This window comes from Nomascus leucogenys, chromosome 16 (genome assembly GCF_006542625.1).
Source record: "Nomascus leucogenys isolate Asia chromosome 16, Asia_NLE_v1, whole genome shotgun sequence".
NCBI classification, from domain to species: Eukaryota; Metazoa; Chordata; class Mammalia; order Primates; family Hylobatidae; genus Nomascus; species Nomascus leucogenys.
In genome coordinates, this window is record NC_044396.1 from 1,416,634 (window position 1) to 1,436,827 (window position 20,194).

General features: G+C 37.7%; 1 protein-coding gene across 3 annotated transcripts in view; it reads right to left on the reverse strand.

The window, feature by feature from the left end:
* XKR9 (XK related 9) overlaps nucleotides 1-20,194 on the reverse strand; it is a 54,032-nt gene that overhangs the window by 19,469 nt on the left and 14,369 nt on the right. For all 3 annotated transcript variants that reach the window (XM_004090730.3, XM_003274815.3, XM_012496132.2), the window contains one exon: nucleotides 4,930-5,150. In XM_004090730.3, the coding sequence (XP_004090778.1) occupies nucleotides 4,930-5,150 (221 nt within the window). The remainder of the gene's footprint in view (nucleotides 1-4,929; nucleotides 5,151-20,194) is intronic.

The following is a 20,194-nucleotide window of genomic DNA, read 5'->3' on the forward strand; positions in this document are numbered from 1 at the left end:
ATGTTTTAGGAAGATTTTTAAAGATATTTTATCCAATATTTTTAGATATTTTCAGGGGAAGAGTTGAGTAATTCAGCCTCTCAGTGGAAGGGTTGATTTAAATAACCTAGGTTTTCCATCTGCTTTCCATCTTCTAAACATTTATTGATATTTCTAATCTGCTATTCTACTCTGCACTCTCTGTCCTTATGTGCTTATATTGTTTTTACTCTTTTACCGTGATTTCAGAAGGAACAGAAATAAAAGCATGATTTCAGAAGGAGCAGAAATAAAAGAATATGTTCAGTCTTCTCAAGTACTACTATATACAACCTGATTTCTTTTCTTCCAACTTTTAAGTTTCAAGAGGTATGTGTGCAGGTTTTTTACATGGGTAAATTGTGTATCACTGGGGTTAGGTAAACAAATAATTTCCTCACCCAGGTGGTGAGCCTAGTACCCAATACATAGTTTTTATATCCTCACCCTCTTCCCACCCTGCATCCTCAAGTAAGCCCTGGTGTCTATTGTTCCCCTCTTTGTATTTATGTGTACTCAATGTTTAGCTTCCTCTTGTAAGTGAGAACATTGTGGTATTTGGTTTTCTGTTCCTGCATTAATTCACTTAGGAGAATGGCCTCTATCTGCATCCGTGTTGCCGCAAAGGACATGATTTCATTCTTTTTTATGGCTGTGTAGTATTCCATGGTATATATGTACCATATTTTCTTTATCCAATTCACAATTGATTGACATCTAGGTTGATTCCATGTCTTTGCTATTGTGAAAAGTGCTGCAATGAACATCTGCGTGCATGTGTCTTTATGGTATAACAATTATATTCCTTTGCATATATACCCAGTAATGGGATTGCTGTGTTGAATGGTAATTCTATTTTAAGCTCTTTAAGAAATCTCTAAACTGCTTTCCACAATGGCTGAACTAATTTACAATCCCACCAACAGTTTGTATAACAGTCCCCTTTTCTCTGCAACCTCACGTACATCCGCTATTTTTTGACTTTTTAGTAACAGTCATTCGGATTGATGTGCAAGGGTATCTCATTGTGGTTTTGATTTGCATTCTCTAATTATTAGTGAAATAGAGCTTTTCATATGCTTGTTGTCTGCAGGTATGTCTTCTGAGAAATGTCTGTTCACGTCCTTTGTCCATTTTTTAATGGGGTTGTTTGTTCTTTGCTTGATTTGTTTAAGTTCCTTATAGATTCTAGATTTTGACTTCTGCTGGATGCACAGTTTGCAAATATTTTCTCCCATTCTGTAGGTTATTTGTTTACTCTGCTGATAGTTTCTTTTGCTGTGCAGAAACTCTTTAGTTTAATTAAGTCACACCTGTCAACTTTTTTTTGTTGCAATTGCTTTTGTTTTTTGTTTGTTTATTTTTGCTGTTGTTGTTGTTTGAGATGGAGTCTCGCTCTGTCACCCAGGTTGGAGTACAGTGGTGCAATCTCGGCTCACTGCAATCTCCGCCTTCCTGGGTTCAAGCGATTCTCCTGCCTCAGCCTCCTGAGTAGCTAGGATTACAGGCACATGCCACCACGCCCAGCTAATTGTTCTGTATGTTTACTAGAGACGGGGTTTCACCATGTTGGCCAGGCTGATCTTGAACTCCTGATCTCAAGTGATCTACCTGCCTTAGCCTCCCAAAGTGCTGTGATTACAGGCGTGAGCCACCGCACCCAGCCTGCAATTATTTTTGTAGTCTTTGTCATGAGATCTTTGCCAAGGCCTATGTCCAGAATGGTATTTCCTAGATTTTCTTCTAGAGTTTTTATAATTTTACATTTTATGTTTAAGTCTTTAATCCATCTTGAGTTGATTTTTGTATATGGTAAAAGGAAGGAGTCCAGTTTCAATCTTCTAAACATGACTAGCCTGTTATACCAGTACCATTTATTGAATAGACAGTCCTTTCCCTGTTGCTTGTTATTGTCGACTCTGTCGAAGATCAGATGGTTGTAGGTATGAGGCTTTATTTCTGAGCTTTCTAACCTGTTCTATTGGTCTACGTGTCTGTTTTTATACCACTATCATGCTGTTTTGGTTACTGTAGCCATGTAGTATAGTTTGAAGTCAGGTAGTGTGATGCCTACAGCTTTTTTCTTCTTGCTTAGGATTGCTTTGGCTATTTGGGGTCTTTTGGTTTCATATGAATTTTAGAATCTTTTTTTCATTCTGTATAAAATGATAATTTGATAGGAACAGCACTGAATCTATACATTGCTTTGGACAGCATGGCCATTTTAACAATAGTGATTCTTCCTGTCCATGAGCATCAAATGTTTTTCCATTTGTTTGTGTCACCACTGACTTCTTTTAACAGTGTTTTGTAATTCTCATTGTACAGATCTTTCAACTCCCTGGTTGGCTATATTCCTTGCTATTTTATTCGTTTTTGTGGCTTTTGTAAATGGGATTGCATTCTTGATTTGGCTCTCAGCTTGGACATGGCTGTTGTATAAAAATGCTACTGTTTTGTACATTGATCTTGTATACCAATTTTACTGAAGTTGTTTATCAGTTCTAGAAGCCTTTGGGTAGAGACCACAGGGGTGTTCTAGGTATAGAATCATATTGTTTGCAACCAGGGATAGTTTTACTTCATCTCTTCCTATTCGAATGCCTTTTATTTCTTTCACTTACCCAATTGTTCTGGCTAGTAATTCTAGCACTATGTGGAGCAGGAGTGGTGAGAATGGGCATCCTTGTCTTGTTCCAGTTCTCAAAAGGAATGCTTCCAGCTTTTGCCCATTCTCAGTATGACGTTGACTGTGGGTTTGTCATAGATGGCTCCGTTATTTTAGGTATATTCCCAGGCATCCTTTGATGCCTAGTTTGTTGAGGGTTTGTAACATAAAGGGATGTTGAATTTTATCAAAAGCCTTTTCTGTGTCTATTGAGATGATCATGTGGTTTTTATTTTTAGTTGTATTTATGAATCACATTTACTGATTTATGTATGTTGAATAAACCTTGCATCCTAGGAATAAAGCCTACTTGATCATGTTAGATCAGCCTTTTGATGTGCTGCTGGATTTCATTTGATAGTATTTTGTTGAGGATTTTTGTGTCTATGTTCATGAAGGATATTGGCCTGGAGTTTTCTTTTTTTCTTGTGTCACTGCCAGATTTTGTCATCAAAATGATGCTGATCTCAGAGAATAAATTAGGGAAGATTCCTGTCTCAATTTTTTGGAATAGTTTCAGTAGAATTGATACCAGCTCTTTTTTATACATCTGATAGTATTCAGCTATGAATCCATCTGGTCTAAGGTTTTTTTCTGGTTGGCAGGTTTTTTGTTACTGATTTAATTTCAGAACTCATATAACATAATTTTGTACATAGTTACTACAGAAAATTTGGAAATCCAGAAAAGTATTTTTTAAATGAAAACAATCATTCATAATTCCTCCACCCAGAAGCAGACACACTTAACATTTTGCATATTTTCTTCCAGATATTTTTCTATATAATAATCTCTCTGTAACCTTAAAAATGTGCTGACAGAAAATTCTATAAACTGTGTTTTGCCTACATTCTACGTTATAATTGCTTTCTTGTGTCATTAAAAGTTCTTTGTAAACACTCTAGTGGCTACATAATGTTCCATACTAACAACCTACAATAATTTATTTACCAATTCCTCTATTGTTAGACAATTGAATTATATCTCATTTTATGCTGTTTTTAAATAACTTACCTCAATTTCCCACTTCAAGAACAAACTATATAGATGAAGACTGAATATAAAGATAGCTATCACTGGATCTCATAGGTAGTCCAGATGCTACATATCCCTTGGAATCATCATGAGATCTCCATTAATACAGGCTGTAAGATCTAAATTTTGTACCTCTAGCTTCAGAACTATGTAATACAGAACTGTTAAGGGTTCTGTATCATACAGAACCCGATCCATGAATTATTTGCATCACAAAAAAGAGATCTCATACACAATAGAGATCTCATACACACAACCATTTTGTGTCTTACTAACAATCAAAGTAAAGGTAAAATATTAGAAGGGACCATGTTCTAGAGGTTTACAGGAAAATGGGAATAGAGACACTGTTTAACTGATATCACATGTGAGTCTAGGACAGCAAGAACTCCAGGGAAGATAACAATCTTACCCCCTGAAATGAATCCGAAACTAAATGGAACCCTAGTCATTAATGCAATTTGGGACTACTATTTAGCAAATAAATCGTTTTTTAACATCTCAAGTTAATTACCTATAAAAGGATTTTTCAAAAAGGAAGATGGAAATAAACTTTTCTTTAAAAAATGAACATTTTTACCTTAACGAACAAATCTACTGTAAAACAGCAAATACACTGGCCAACTTGCAAAATATTCATTAGTTTTTTAGCATTTACACTTTTACCCAGTAATTCCACTTCTGGGAATTTACCCAATGGATATACTTTTTACATGCAAGTGATTTATGCATAAGATTACTCATTGCAGCATTTTTTCAATGGTTAAATATAAGAAACAACCTAAATTAACATAAATAGGGAGCTTGTTAAATAAATTATGGTACATTCATAATTTGCAATACTATGCAGATAATAAAAATGAATATGGGAAATTTTTCTATACTAATATGAACAGATCTCCAAGATATACTATGAGGCACAAAAAACAAAGACAGTTTTTATTTTATGTTACCATTTGTGTTAAAGAAAAAAGAAAAAAAGGACATACGCTTTTAAAAACTTCTCTGAAGGAATCATCAAATAACTAACAATAGTAGTTTTCTTTCTGGGCAGATGAATACAGTATACATCTATATACTTTTTGATATTTCAAAAGAATAAATATTTTTTAAAGTATTAAAAATTTCTAAAGTCAGTAAAAGATTTATATAGTTGACATAAGGTCTCAGTGGCATCCATTTAACACAAGGAGTTAAGAAAAACTTACACTGACTGAAATTCGCTTGTCCATGCTCCAGAAGAATGTAGAGTTGAAGAATAAGTTGTGGGCAGCCTTCCAGGTAGGTCTCAAATAGTCTGAGCATGCTCAAATCAGTCACTCTATCTATAACTTCTTTATGTAGATCAATTTGTTCTTCTGTGAAGTTACTAGTATTGCTGTCATATTTAAAAGCTGCGTGGTAACCCCTTTTCAAGGCAAACCAATACCTATAAAGTAAACACAAACATTTCTCTTTAGTTTTATATTCTTTATAACATGTCTGTTAATACACATAATAATTTGGAAAAAGGAATATGTGTTTTAAGTACACAATTTTTCCACAAACTCTCTCTACTACAGATTTTTTGGGAACATCTCATAGTGGCTTTACTGAGATTCAGACCCTGTAAACCTTTATTATATGTTTGATGTGCCAGTTGTGTGCTAGTTCTATTAAGTATACATAATCTCATTTCATCTTTACAATAATTACATGAGAAAAGTAGACATTATTCCATTTGACAGATGGAAAAACTAAAGCTGAGAAAGATAGAGTGATGTGCTGAAAGTTACACAGATAGTCAGGGGTAGACACGGGGTCCAAACCCAGATCTTATTATTTCTAGTCTTAACCACTACTCTCTGAAAGATAAACTGCAATTTTCCATTCATGCAATTGATCTGAACTACAACACAGATAATTTCCCTTATGAGAATATCAAAGTTGAAGATGAGATTGAATCTTCCTTAAATGTAATCTAGAAAACAATTACTCAATACCTACAAGGTGCTAGGCTCTTTGACCATTACCATCCCAGAAAATATATAAAACTTCAAAGACTCTTGAAATATCCCTGCTCAGGCTCTTCTTTTGAAAGAATTTTAAAGTGAACACAAGTTATCATCCCGTAGATAAAATTGATAACAAAAAAAATTGAAACATTCATTTAGAAGAAATCTGAGGCTAGCAGTAAGGCAACCAGAATTCTACCCCCAAAGCTTATCAAAAGTCTTTATCTATGTCTCGGTTTCCTTACATATAAAATAAAGGCAGTGATATATGCCCTGTTTCAACCTGTTCCTTCTGCCAACGTTTCCCATTTCAGTAAATGGCAATAACATTCACCATATTGCTCAGACCAAAAATGTGGGAATAATTCCAACTCCTCTTTTTTCATGCACTATAAAAATTCCTCAGCGAGTTCGCTTGGCTCTTGGTTCTAACTTCAAATATATCCAGAATCTAAACACTTCTTACCACTTCCACTACTACCACCCTTGTTTAAGCAGCCAACTCTCTGGCCTGGATTCTTTCAACAGCCTCATAATTGGTCTCTCTGATTCTACTCTTGCTCCCCATATAAGCCATTCCCTACACAGCATTCAGATTAAACTTTTTAAACATAATTCAGATGTCACTCCTCATTGGGGCAGAAAATGTTCCAATGATTTCCATCAAACTTAGAATGAAATCCAAAGTCCTTACCATATATTACAAGGCCCTCCATGATCTACCTCCCACACATGCTACCATCACAACTACCTTTCCATCTCATTTCTCTCCCACTTCCAGTATGGCCTCCTTGCTGTTTTTCTCAACTTAAGGGCCTGTGTCTTTGTTAATTCCTCTGTCTGGAACTCTCCTAAACTCCATATATTTTCAGTTTGCTCCTTAACTTAATTCAGGTCTCTACTCAAATATTACTTACTTATAGTTGCCTTCCAGATCATACCACCTAAAGTAGTACCCTCTACCACATTCTATCTCTTTACCCCATATTATTTTTCTTCGAAGTACTTATCACCACCTAGCACATTATTTATTTTGCTTTATTATCTTTACCTTCTCACAAGAGTGTAATCTACATGAAAGGACAGACTTTGTTTTGTTCATTGCTATAACCTAAACAACTAGAACAGTATCGGCACATAATAGGTGCTCAAGAAATATTTACTGAAGTAATAAATGAAAGCTCATGACATTTTTTTCCATAAAGATAAATAGATGGTAGATATGAAAGGACTTTGGAAAGCTGAAAGTAAAACACAAATATAAAGTATTCCCATTGTAAATAAGATAAATATATGGATATGCAAAGATTCTTTGTCTGGCAAAAAGGAGCATATTTTTACCATCACAGTTCTGGAATAACATTCCATGATGAAGGCATGGTCTCTACCCACAATGACCTCACAACCCAATGGGAGGGCCAAGCCTATAAACTACTAGCTGCAGTATAAGGAAGAAAAAAAATAGTCATTCATTAGAAAGGCAAATGCTGAGCTGTAAGTACAGAAGAAAAAAAATGATTAATACTGCCCAGGATTTGTAAGCAAGATTTCTAAGAAAAGTTGTGTTTTAGCCTTTTCTGAGTATCTGACATAGTAGAGAGTATGTGATTCCTGTTCTTGAAGTGGTTTATAATCCAATAGGGTAGATACTATTGAAAAACTTGAGAAATTCACAAGTATAAACATACCCAGAGCATAATTATTACACGCAGCAGAAATTGAGAGAGGTAGCAGAGCAAAGTAGTTAAGAATGCAGACTCTAATAATGCCAGAATGCCATGGTTCAAATTCTGGCTCCACTACTTCCTGGTTTAATCTCTCTGTGCTTCAGTTTCCTCATCCGGAAAATAGGGCCAATCATCATACCTCCCTCACTGGGTTGATGTGAGAATTAAATGAGTTAATATATGTAAAATGCTTAACCTGGCACATGTTACGTGTCCGTTAAAAACAAAACAGATAGTACTGCCTACAAATGTACACATTTTAATTTCCAGTGTTTTAGGTAGAAATATTTTCTAATTCTGAAACAATTAAGGGCAAATACATACAAAGTTCTGCTTATCCGAGGGTAATTTCATGGAAAAAGGAATAGGAATATAATTTTTAATCAATAGGACACAGTTTCACTTATTTATTTATTTATTTATTTATTTATTTATTTATTTATTTATTTATTTTTTTGAGATGGAGTCTCCCTTTGTTGCCCAGGCTGGAGTGCAGTGGCACAATCTCTGCTCACTGCAAGCTCCACCTTCCGGGTTCACACCATTCTCCTGCCTCAGCCTCCCAAGTAGCTGGGACTACAGGTGCCCGCCACCATGCCCAGCTAATTTTTTGTATTTTTAGTAGAGGTGGGGTTTCACTGTGTTAGCCAGGATGGTCTCAATCTCCTGACCTCGTGATCCACCCACCTCGGCCTCCCAAAGTGCTGGGATTACAGGCGTGAGCCACCATGCCCACCTGTTGCACTTTTATGAAACAAATGATGAATAGGCCAAAAAAAGGAAAAACAGAGAGGGCTTTCTTAACATAGTGTATTCCCATATTTTTATCCCTATATCTTCTTTTATTTGAAATAAAAAGCCACCAGCTTCCAGTAATGATGAATTACATCATATCAGGCTGACTCCTCTACTGATTACAAATACAAATTCCAGACAAAATATAAAAGAAAACAAGGCAGAAAAGAGCAACAAAAGTAGGATTGGTGAACATGAAGATAGGTGCAATAGATTAAATGTCTGTGTTACCTCAAAATTCATATGTTGAAACCTAATCCCCAATGTGATGGTATTTGAGGTGGAGAACCTTTGGAAGATGATAAAATGAACAGCATTAGTGCACTTATAAAAGAGGCCCTAGAGAGCTGTCCTGCCCATCCACCATGTGAGAACACCACAAGAAGGCACCATCTATGACACCAAATCTTCCAGCACCTTGCTCTTGGATTTCCCGGCCACTAGAACTGAGAAATAAATTTCTGTTGTTTAAAACCTGTATTTTGTTTTATAGCCACCTCACTAGACTAACACTCAAGAGACTTAAGACCTCGCTAGACTAAGACTAAGGGTCAAGAGAAATCACCCAAACTAAAGCACAAAGGGGAAAAATTTAGGAGAAAAAAAAATGAACGAAACAACAATAACAGGTAAAATTGAAGTCCTAGAAGAAAAGAGAGAGGGGCAAAAAAAAAACACTTGGCAAAATATTAACCCAAAACATTTGTTACGTTTGATCAAAACCAGTAACATACGGACTCAAAAAGCTCAATGAACCCACGCAAAATAAATACCCAAACACCATACATAGGCACATCTTACTCAAATTGCTGAAAATCAAATGTAAAAAGAAAGCCTGAAAAATAGACAGAGAAAAAAGACATATTCCTCATAGGGAAACAATGAGAATGTTGGCTGACTTCTCACCAGAAACAACAAAAGCCAGAAAACAACCATATCAATAATTACACTAAATGTAAATGGATTAAACAGTCCAATTAAAAGAGATTATCAAACAGGATTTTTAAAAAGCAAGATACAAATTCATGTGTTTTGGAAGAGACTCTCTTTAAACATAAAGACTCAGATAGTTTGAAAGGAAATCACCAAATAAAAAACTTCATATGGCTATATTACTATCCCAGACAAAATAGACTTCAAATCAAGGAATACTACCAGAGATAAAGAGGATCAACATGTCATAATAATGTAAGAATAAATTCATCATGAATACATAATATTTTAAAATCTGTATGCACCTAATGGATCTTTAAGGTACACAAAGCAAAAATTGTCAAAGGTAAAGTGAGAAAAAGATAAATCCGCATTCTCAGTTGAGGATTTTATCACCTCTCAGTAATTGAAAGGAAAAGGAGACCTTAAAAATATCAGTAAGGATATTGATAATTTAACATTATCTGCCTAATTGACCTAATTGACATTTATAGAACATTACATTCAATAACTGAAAATTAGAAATTCTTTTCAAATGCACATGGAATATTTACCAAGTTAGACTACATGCTGGGCTATAAAAACAAGTCTTAATAAATGTAAAAAGACTGTAATCCTATGAAGTATGTTATTATAATAAGTGAGAAATCAATAACCAACATATTTTTTAAATCCCCACAGATTTGGAGACTGAGGTAAAATTTATCCTAAAGTTTTATAAATATTGAACCCTAATAAATTTGAACATGACTACATGACCTCTCTCTAAGGAGTTTTAAATTGAAAAATAGGTAAGAAGGAGAGTTCAACTATTTAATGCCCATTTAACTCCATACAAAGGCCTAAGAATCTGTGGAAGGAGGGAGATTCAACTCCCATTATATTCATTTTTATATAAACTTTTTATATGTACTAAAAAGAGCAAAAGCCATTTCCATATTTTAAATAATTAAAATGCCTTTCATATATCCATCAAAAGAAAACTCTCCTTTGGCAGAGAGAGGTTTTTATCACAAATCACACATCAAATAGAAATGCAAAACTGTCATTTAATTTATATTCTGGAAAATGAAACATACTACTCCACAGACCCCTGAACAGTAATGGCATACATAGTAGCAAGAGGCACACATACCTAATAAGTAATTCATATTGATATTCCTTGTCTTTCATCTACCAACACAAATTCAATTTTTCTATTCCTTAGGGAAACAAATCCACAATTCAGCAAATCTCAGGTTTTGCAATACTTAGCCTGGACAAACCTTTGGATAACTTGGCCCATTTTTATGAACTGTTCTAATTTTTACTCATTTCTCATTATCTATCTCAGTATTCTGCCACTTCCTGAACTAAAAATATACAAAGAGAAAGGAAAAGGGTGGGGATGTGAAGTGGCCAAGATAGCTGACTAGAAGCAGTTAGTGTGCCTGGCTCTAGGAGAGAAACAGAAGGGGCAAGTAAATACAACATCTTCGAATGAAACATCCAGGTACTCACATTGGAATTAATCCAGGAAACAACCTGACCTACAGAGAACAAAGAAAAACAAAGCAGGACAACGGCCACCTGGTAACAACACAGAGCCAGTGGATTCTCCCCAACCTAGTGAAGTGGTGAGTCAAAGAGCAACCCAGGGAAATCATGCTTCTCCCACAGATCTTTGCAACCCTCAGGTCAGATCTTGTGAACCCACTCCACCAGGGCCTTCGGTCTTCAGTCTGACAGACAGAGCTATGTAGAGTCTCAGCACAGCAGCCACTCAGGCATGCATGGAGATCCTGGAGGCTTAGATACTAGGGCTTTCCAGCAAAAGTAGCTGCAGCTACAGCAAAGTAGGATGTTAGACTCCTGTACATACCCCTAGAAAAGAGGCTGAATCTACGGGGCTGAACAGCAACAGCCCACAGGCCCCATTTCCACAGCACCTCACAAGTTAAGACCCACTTACTTGGAATTCTAGCCAGCTACCAATAGCGGCATTGCACCTCCCTAAGAAGGCACTCCTGGGAGGAGGGGCAGGCTGCCATCTTTGCTATTCAGGCACCTTAGCCATTCTAGCCTTCAGGCTTTGGAGAGTCTTGAGTCCACCCAAGGCAGAAGGGATTCCCACAGCACAGCAGAGCCGCTCTATCAAAACATGGCCAGACTGCTGCTTTAAGCAGGTACCTGATCCCATTCTTTTTCACTGGGCAGGACCTCCCAACCAGGGCCTCCAGCCACCCCCAACAAAGCTTTCCAGCTGACACAGATCTGAATTCCCCCTGGGATGGCACTCCTAGAGGGAGGGGCAGGCCATCATCTTTGTTGTTTGGGCAACTTAGCCATTCCAGTCTTTGGGCTTCAGAGTGTCTGAGGCAACCAGGGGCTGAAGTGGACACAGCACAGCTGCTCTACGAAAATGTGGCCAGACTGTTTTAAGTGGGTGCCAATCCTGTTCCTGCTCACTGGATGGGACCTCGCAACCACGGTCTCCAGCCACTTCCCACAGGTGCCTTTAAGCTGGCAACAGCTTTGCTGTTTCACAGCCTTCACTGGTAACACCTCCAGGTTCTGGAAAATCTGAGGTGACTAGGACTGGACCGGGCCCCAAGCATACCACTGCAGCCCTACAGAAAAGTGCCCAGACTGTTACATGGGTACCCATTCCCATATCTCCTCACTGGGCAGGTCCTCCAGCCCTGGGCCTCCAACCACCCCCTGCCAGAGCTACCGAGCCAGCACCAACTCAGTAACTCCATAGACAGAGCCTCTGGGGGCAACTGAAAGCCTCTTTGCCACTGCCTCTGCAGTGGGACATGCCTTGCCACCTTCAGACTAACAAAGGAGCAAAGATTCCAAGTGCCTTATCCACACCTCCAATGGGCTGCAGTCAACCTAAGGAGAAGAGGCCAACCAATTTCCCACAAGTCCCCCCATACCCTATATAGCTTGTCACCAGACAGAAAACCCCTGGCTTGGACCCACAGCACAAACCCTCCATCTTGGGCTGACTGCACTGAACAGTTGCTGACCTGCATCTCTCTAGGGTGGATCCCCCAGGAGTCAAGCAAATGACCCTTGGCCACAACCACTACTATGATCTTTTCCTCTGCTGCCTCTAACCTGGAGAAGGCAAATAAACACTAAGACTGTCCCAGAGCTGCAGTGGGCAGCCCAGGAGTGACAAGTTGTGAACTACAGCCAGCACTCAAGGGAGAGAGGAACCTACATTTTCAGAGCACTGACAGGGAACACAGCTGCAACTGTGAGGAAACATAGGGAAGCCACACAACCAAGCAAAAGTCTACCAACTGACTGATAAGCCTAAATGTCATCTGCTGGATCATACCCCCAAAGCTTCAACACCAAAAATATCTCACTAATATACCCCCACTGAAACCAGAGACAAGAAGTCAGCTTCAAATAAAGACCCTACACAAAGCCTCAACCAAGTGAAAACATCCAGAAAAGAAGTCGATTGACTATACTCAATCTGCACTGCAGTTAAAGAAATACCCACATGCAGAGATGAGAAAGAGCCAATACAAGAACTCTAGTAACTCAAATCCTGAGTGTCATCAAAAAGCTAATCTACCATGATCAAGTAGGTTTCACCCCTGGGATGCAAGGTTGATTCAACATATGAAAACCAATAAATGTGATTCATCACATAAACAGAACTAAAGACAAAAACCACACAATCATCTCAACAGATGTGGAAAAGGCTTTTGATAAAACTGAACATTCTTTCATGTTAAAAACTCTCAATAACCTAGGTATTGAATGAACATACCTCAAAATAATAAGAGCCATGGCCAGGCGTGGTGGCTCACGCTTGTAATCCAAGCACTTTGGGAGGCTATGGCGGGCAGATCACCTGAGGTCGGGAGTTTGAGGCCACCCTGGCCAACATGGTGAAACCCCGTCTCTACTGAAAATACAAAAAATTAGCCAGATGTGGTGGTGGGCACCTGTATCCAAGCTACTCGGGAGGCTGAAGCAGGAGAATTGCTTGAACCTGGGAGGTGGAGGTTGCAGTGAGCCAAGATCGCACCATTGCACTCCAGCCTGGGCAACATGAGCAAAACTCTGTCTCAAAAAATAAGAATAATAATAATAAGAGCCATCTATGAGAAATGCACAGCCAACATCATACCAAATGGGCAAAAGCTGGAAGCATTCCCCTTGAAAACTGGTACAGGACAAGGATGCCCTCTCTCTCCACTTCTATTCAACATAGTATTGGAAGTCCTAGCCAGAGCCATGAGTCAGGAGAAAAAAAAATAAAGGGCATCCAAATAGTAAGAGAGGGAGTCAAACTATCTCTGTTTGCAGATGACATGATTCTATATCTAGAAAACCCCAGTGTCTTGGCCCAAAAGCTCCTTCAGCTGATAAACAACTTCAGCAAAGTTGCAGGATATACAATCAATGTACAAAACTCACTAGCATTCCTGTGCAACAACAACAACCAAACTGAGAACCAAATAAGAAAGGCAATCCCATTCACAGTTGCCACCAAAAAAATAAAAAATAAAACACCTAGGAATACAGCTAACCAGGGATGTAAAAAAATCTCTACAGTGAGAATGACAAAACACTGCTCAAAGAAATCAAAGAAGACACAAGCAAATGAAAAAACATCCCATCATCATAAATAGGAAGAATCAATATCATTAAAATGGCTATAATGCCCAATGCTATACCTGTTAAACTACCAATGACATTCCTCACAAAACTAGAAAAAATTATTTAAAATTTATATGGAACCAAAAAAGAGCCCAAATAGTCAAGGCAATCCTAAGCAAAAAGAACAAAGCTGGAGGCATCATGTTATTCGACTCCAAACTATACTACAGGGCTATAGTGACCAAAACAATATGGTACTGGTACAAAAACAGACACACAGACCAATGGAACAGAATAACCATTTTTTGAGCCCAAAAAATGGCCACATATCTTTGACTATCTGATCGTTGACAAAGCTGACAAAAACAAGCAATGGGAAAAAAAAATCTCTATTCAATAAATAGTGCTAGGATAACTGACTAGCCATATACAGAAGATTGAAGTTGGACCTCTTCCTTACACCATATACAAAAATCAACTGAATACAGATTAAAGACTTAAATGTAAAACCCAAAGCTGTAAAATACTCTGAAAGACAACCTAGGCAATACCATCCTGGATCTAGGAACAGGCAAAGATTTCATGATGAAGACACCAAAAGCAATTGCAACAAAAGCAAAAATTGACAAATGGGATCTAACTAAATTTAAAAGCTCTGTACAGCAAAAGAAACTATCAACAGAGTAAACAAACAACCTACAAAATGGGAGAAAGAATTGGCAAACTGTGCACGTGACAAAGGTCTAATACCCAGTATCTATAAGGAACTTAAACAACTTTACAAGAGAAAAACAAGCAACCATATTAAAAAGTGAGCAAAGGACATGAACAGACCCTTCTCAAAAGAAGACATACATGTGGCAAACAAGCTTATGGCAAAAGCTCAATACCACCGATCATTAGAGAAATGCAAATGAAAACCACAATGAAATACCATCTCACGCTAGTCAGAATGGCTATTACTAAAAAGTCAAAAAATAACAGATGCTGGCGAGGTTGTGGAGAAAAAGGAACCCTTATACACTGTTGGTGGGAGTGTAAATTAGTTCAACCATTGAGGAACTGTATGACAACTCCTCAAAGAGTTAAAAGAACTACTACTGGATCCAGCAATTCCATTACTGGGTATATACCCAGAGCATTCTGCCATAAAGACACATACACACAAGTGTTCATTGCAGCACTGTTAACAATAGCAAAGACACAGGATCACCTAAATACCAATCAATGACAGACTGGATAAAGAAAATGTGGTATATATACACCATGGAATATTATGCAGCCATAAAAAAACAAGATCATGTCTTTTGCCAGAACACGGAAGGAGCTGGAGGCTATCATCCTTAGCAAACTAACCTAAGAATAGAAAACCAAATACTGCATGTTCTCATTTACAAGTGGGAGCTAGCCAGGTGCGGTGGCTCATGCCTGTAATCCCAACACTTTGGGAGGCCGAGGTGGGCTGACTGCCTGAGCTCAGGGGTTCGAAACCAGCCTGGGCAACATGGTGAGACTCCCCCCACCCCCATCTCTACTAAATACAGAAAAAAAAAAAAACTAGCTGGGCATAGCAGTGTGTGCCTGTAGTCCCAGCCACTCGGGAGACTGAGGCAGGAGAAAGAATTGCTCCAACCTGGGAGGCGGAGGTTGCAGTGATCCAAGATCGCACCACTGCACTCCAGCCTGGCGACAGAGTGAGACTCTATCTCCAAAAAAATAAAAAAACAAGTGGGAGCTAAAGTGTAAGAACTTATGAACACAAAGAAGGAAACAACAGACACTGACAGGCATCTACTTGAGGGGGGAGGGTGGAAGGAGGGAGAGAAACAGAAAAGATAACTATTTGGTACCGAGCTTAATACCTGAGTGATATAATAATATGTAATAACAAACCCCCATGACACGTGTTTATCTATGTAACAAACCTTCACATGTACCCCTGAACCTAAAACAAAAATTCTTAAAAAGAAAAACAAAGAAAGAAAAACAAAAAAAGAGTAAAGTGTTTGTTTATCTATCTGGCATCTTCCACTAATGCCCAACCTAATTCAATTTTCTTCTTCTCTTTTAAATAGGCAAAATATTTAAATAATTCAAAAAATTAGAAAGTTATAAGTGAGAAAACTCTATCCTACTCCTATAACCCACTATCCAGCTTTTACCCTCCCCCATGACCACAGGAATTCAGTTTATTAGTTTCATGTGTACCCATCTAGAGTTTCTTCATGCAGATACAAGCAAACATAAATATATATTAGTTTTCACCATCTTTTGTTACACAGATTGTGGCATACTATACCTCCTGTCTGTACCTTGTCTTTTCACCCAAAATAAGTCCTGGATATCTTTTCATTTCAGTAGATAAAGCACTTTATCATGCTTTATGATAGTTATGTACTATGCCATTGCACAGTATATTACAAACTCCATCAAAAGACACTAAAATTGTTTACAATATTTTTCTATTACAAACAACGCTACAATTAAAAATTATGTGCATATGTCACTTTACATGTATGCAAGTATGATAAATTTCTAGAAGAGGAAGCTCTGGGGCTAATATACATATTATATATATAATACACATGTATATAAAATACATATATAATACATATATAAAATACACATATATAATACATATATAAAATACATATATAATACATATATAATATATATATTATACATATATAAAATACATATATATAGTACATATATATAAAATACATATATATAAAATACATATATATATATATATATATATATATACATTTGCAATATGGTCAAGCTACTTTCCACAGAAATTATAGCAATCCATACTCTGATGAACAAGGTATGAAAGTATGTTTTCCCACACTTTACCAAGAGAGTATATAGTCATTCAGATTTTTGTCAATCTAGTAAATGAGGAATAATATCTCAATGTAGTTTTAATTGGAATTTTTCATGAACGAGGCTTAGCACCTTTTATACAACTTAAGGCCTATTTGTATTTCCTTTTCTATGAACTATCCTTATTCTCTTCCCATTTTTCTATTGGGTAGATGGTCTTTTACTTTTTGATTTCCAGAAGCTCTTTAAATATCAGAGGACTAGCCCTTTTTCTGTTATAAGTTTACAATTCTTTTTCCCTGTTAATATTGTTTTTCTTTGTTATGCTTTTGTTGTGTGCGTTGGGATTTTTGCTTTTGTTTATTAGCATACATTTTTATAGTCAAATCTACAATTGTTATAGCTTCTGGATTTTGAGTCATGGTTACAAAGGCTTTCCCCATTTCAGTCATAAAGGAATTCTCCGATGTTTTCTTTTATAGTATTTTACATTAAATATTTGATTCATTAGAAATTTATCCTGCTATCTGGTATCCTACCTAGAAGTATAACATGCTATCTTAAAGTATCCCAACTTTATAAATTAACAAAGTTTTTACTGTTTTCATGCTGCACATACTGGCTATTGCTTCCCTTTTTTTTCCAATCAATTTCAAAAAAAAAAAGGACAGGTGCGGTGGCTCACGCCTGTAATCCCAGCACTTTGGGAGGCCGAGGCGGGCAGTTCACGAGGTCAGGAGATCAAGACCATCCTGGCTAACATGGTGAAACCCGTCTCTACTAAAAATACAAAAAATTAGCCGGGCGTGGTGGCGGGCGCCTGTAGTCCCAGCTACTCAGGAGGCTGAGGCAGGAGAATGGTGTGAACTTGGGAGGCGGAGCTTGCAGTGAGCAGAGATCGCACCACTGCACTCCAGCCTGGGTAACAGAGCAAGACTCCATCTCAAAAAAAAAAAAAAAAATGTGGTCTGTGTATTCATATGCTATACAGAGAAAAACTCGTTTATTGCCCTTGTGGTTTGGATGGGTGATGGGGAGAACTCTTGCAGAATATCCTTTCAAACTTTCTCCTGGCTTGGAAGAATTAGAACCCATATTTTGTCACATCAAAAACTGTGACACGCCAAAGACACACACAATATTTCACATTTCTCCCAGGGTCTACCCCTATGTTTGTACTAATATACTTCTGAAGATTTGACCACCACTTCCACAGAATGAAGATTTCATCTCCACAGAAGAGACCTCTTTTCTAGATCATGTGCCATGGTAGGGCATAGCCTAAGACTGACCTTTGTGTGAAAACTATTATCGCCAATTAAAATTTACATATTTTGTTTTCTTCTAAATGGCTACCCAGTTTCCCCAACACTTAAAACAACTAAGCATAAAATTAGTAAAACTGTACAATATCTGAATGGCACTATCAACTACACTCATTAAATTTCACTTACAGAATACCAGAACAACTGCAGAAACATGTATGTTTCAAGTGTACATGAAACATTCATAAAGATGGACCATATGTTAGACAATAAAACAAGTCTGAATAAATTTCAAAAGATTGAAATCATAAGAGTATGTTATCTGAATGCAAAAGAATTAAAAATCAACATTAAAATAACTACAAAAGACCCAAATATTTGAAAAAACATTTAATAGTCTAACTCTTTAGTAAAAGATAAAATCACAAGGAAGCTAAAAAATATTCTGAACTCGACTGGGCACAGTGGCTCATGCTTGTAATCCCAGCACTTTGGGAGGCCAAGACAGGAGGATCACTTGAAGCCAGGAGTTCGAGACCAGCCTGGGCAACATACTGAGACCCCCATCCGTACAAAAAAATAAAAAATTAGCCAGACCTGATGGCACATGCCTGTAATGCTAGCAACTCAGGTGGCTCAGGAAGATCACCTGAGCCCAGGAGTTCAAGGTTATAATGAGCTATGATGATCCTGTCTCTATTTAGAAAGAAGAGAGAGAGAGAGAAAGAGAGAGAAAGAGAAAGAGAGAGAGAGAGAAAGAAAGAAAAGAAAGAAAGAAAGAGAAAGAAAGAAAGAAAGAAAGAAAGAAAGAAAGAAAGAAAGAAAGAAAGAAAAAGAAAGAGGGAGGAAAGAAAGAAATCCTGTCATTTTCATTTGCAACAATGTGGATGAAACTGAAGAACATTATGTTAAGTGAAAAAAGCCAGGCCAGGCACAGAAAGACAAATTTCACATGTTCTCACTCATACATTGGAGCTAAAAATTGAAACAAACTCATGGAGATAGAGAGTAGAATAATAGTTACCAGAGTCTGGGAAGGGTAACAGGGAGTCAGGCAGAAGTGGGGATGGTTAATGGGTACACAAATGTAGTTATAATGAATAGGCTCTAGCATTTGATAACATAACAGAGTGATTAAAGTCAACGATAATTTACTGTGTATTTTTAAATAACTAAGAATGAAATTGGAACGTTCCTAACACAAAGAAAAAATAAATACTTGAGGTGATAAATATTCCAATTACCCTTATGTGATTATCACACATTATGTATGTCTGTATCAAAACATTACATGTACTCCATAAATATATACACCTATTATGTACCCATAATGATTAAAACTGAAAAAAAAATTTAAAAGAAGCCAAAGAGGAAAAAACACCTAAAGGAGTAAAGGTAAAAATTACATTCACTTTCTCCTCAGAAACCATTCAAGCAAGAAGAGAATGGATTTGAGAGGCCGAAGGAGATGGATCACTTGAGCCTAAGAGTTCAAAACCAGCCTGGGCAACATGGTAAAACCCTGTCTCTACGAAAAATACAAAAATTAGCCAGGCGTGGTGGCACATGCCTGTAGTCCCAGCTACTCAGGAGGCTAAGGAAGGAGAATTGTTTGAACCTGGGAGGAGGAGGTTGCAGTGAGCCAAGATCGGGCCATTGCACTCCAGCCTGGGCAACCGAGCAAGAATCCATCGGCGCGGTGGCTCCCGCTTGTAATCCCAGCACTTTGGGAGGCCGAGGCGGGCGGATCACGAGGTCAGGAGATCGAGACCACGGTGAAACCCCGTCTCTACTAAAAAATACAAAAAATTAGCCGGGCGTGGTGGCGGGCGCCTGTAGTCCCAGCTACTCGGAGAGGCTGAGGCAGGAGAATGGCGTGAACCCAGGAGGCGGAGCTTGCAGTGAGCCGAGATCGCGCCACTGCACTCCAGCCTGGGCGACAGAGCGAGACTCCGTCTCAAAAAAAAAAGAAAAAAGAACTCTGTCTCTACCAAAAATATATATATAAATTAGCTAGCCCAGTGTGGGGGCACACACCTGTAGTCCCAGCTACTTGTGGGGCTGAAGTGGGAAGATCACCTGAGCCCAGGGAGTTAGAGGTTGCAGTTATCTGTGACGGTAGCACTGCAGCACTCCAGCCTGAGCAACAGAGTGAGATTCTGCCTCAAAAAAAAAAAAAAAAAAAAAAGAATGGAGTGAAATATTTAAAGTGTTGAGAGGAAAAAAAGAAGAAGAAAGAAAGAAAACACCACTCTGAATTCTGTACCCTGTGAAATTATGCTTCAAAAGTGAAGGAGAATGAAGATTTCCACAAACACT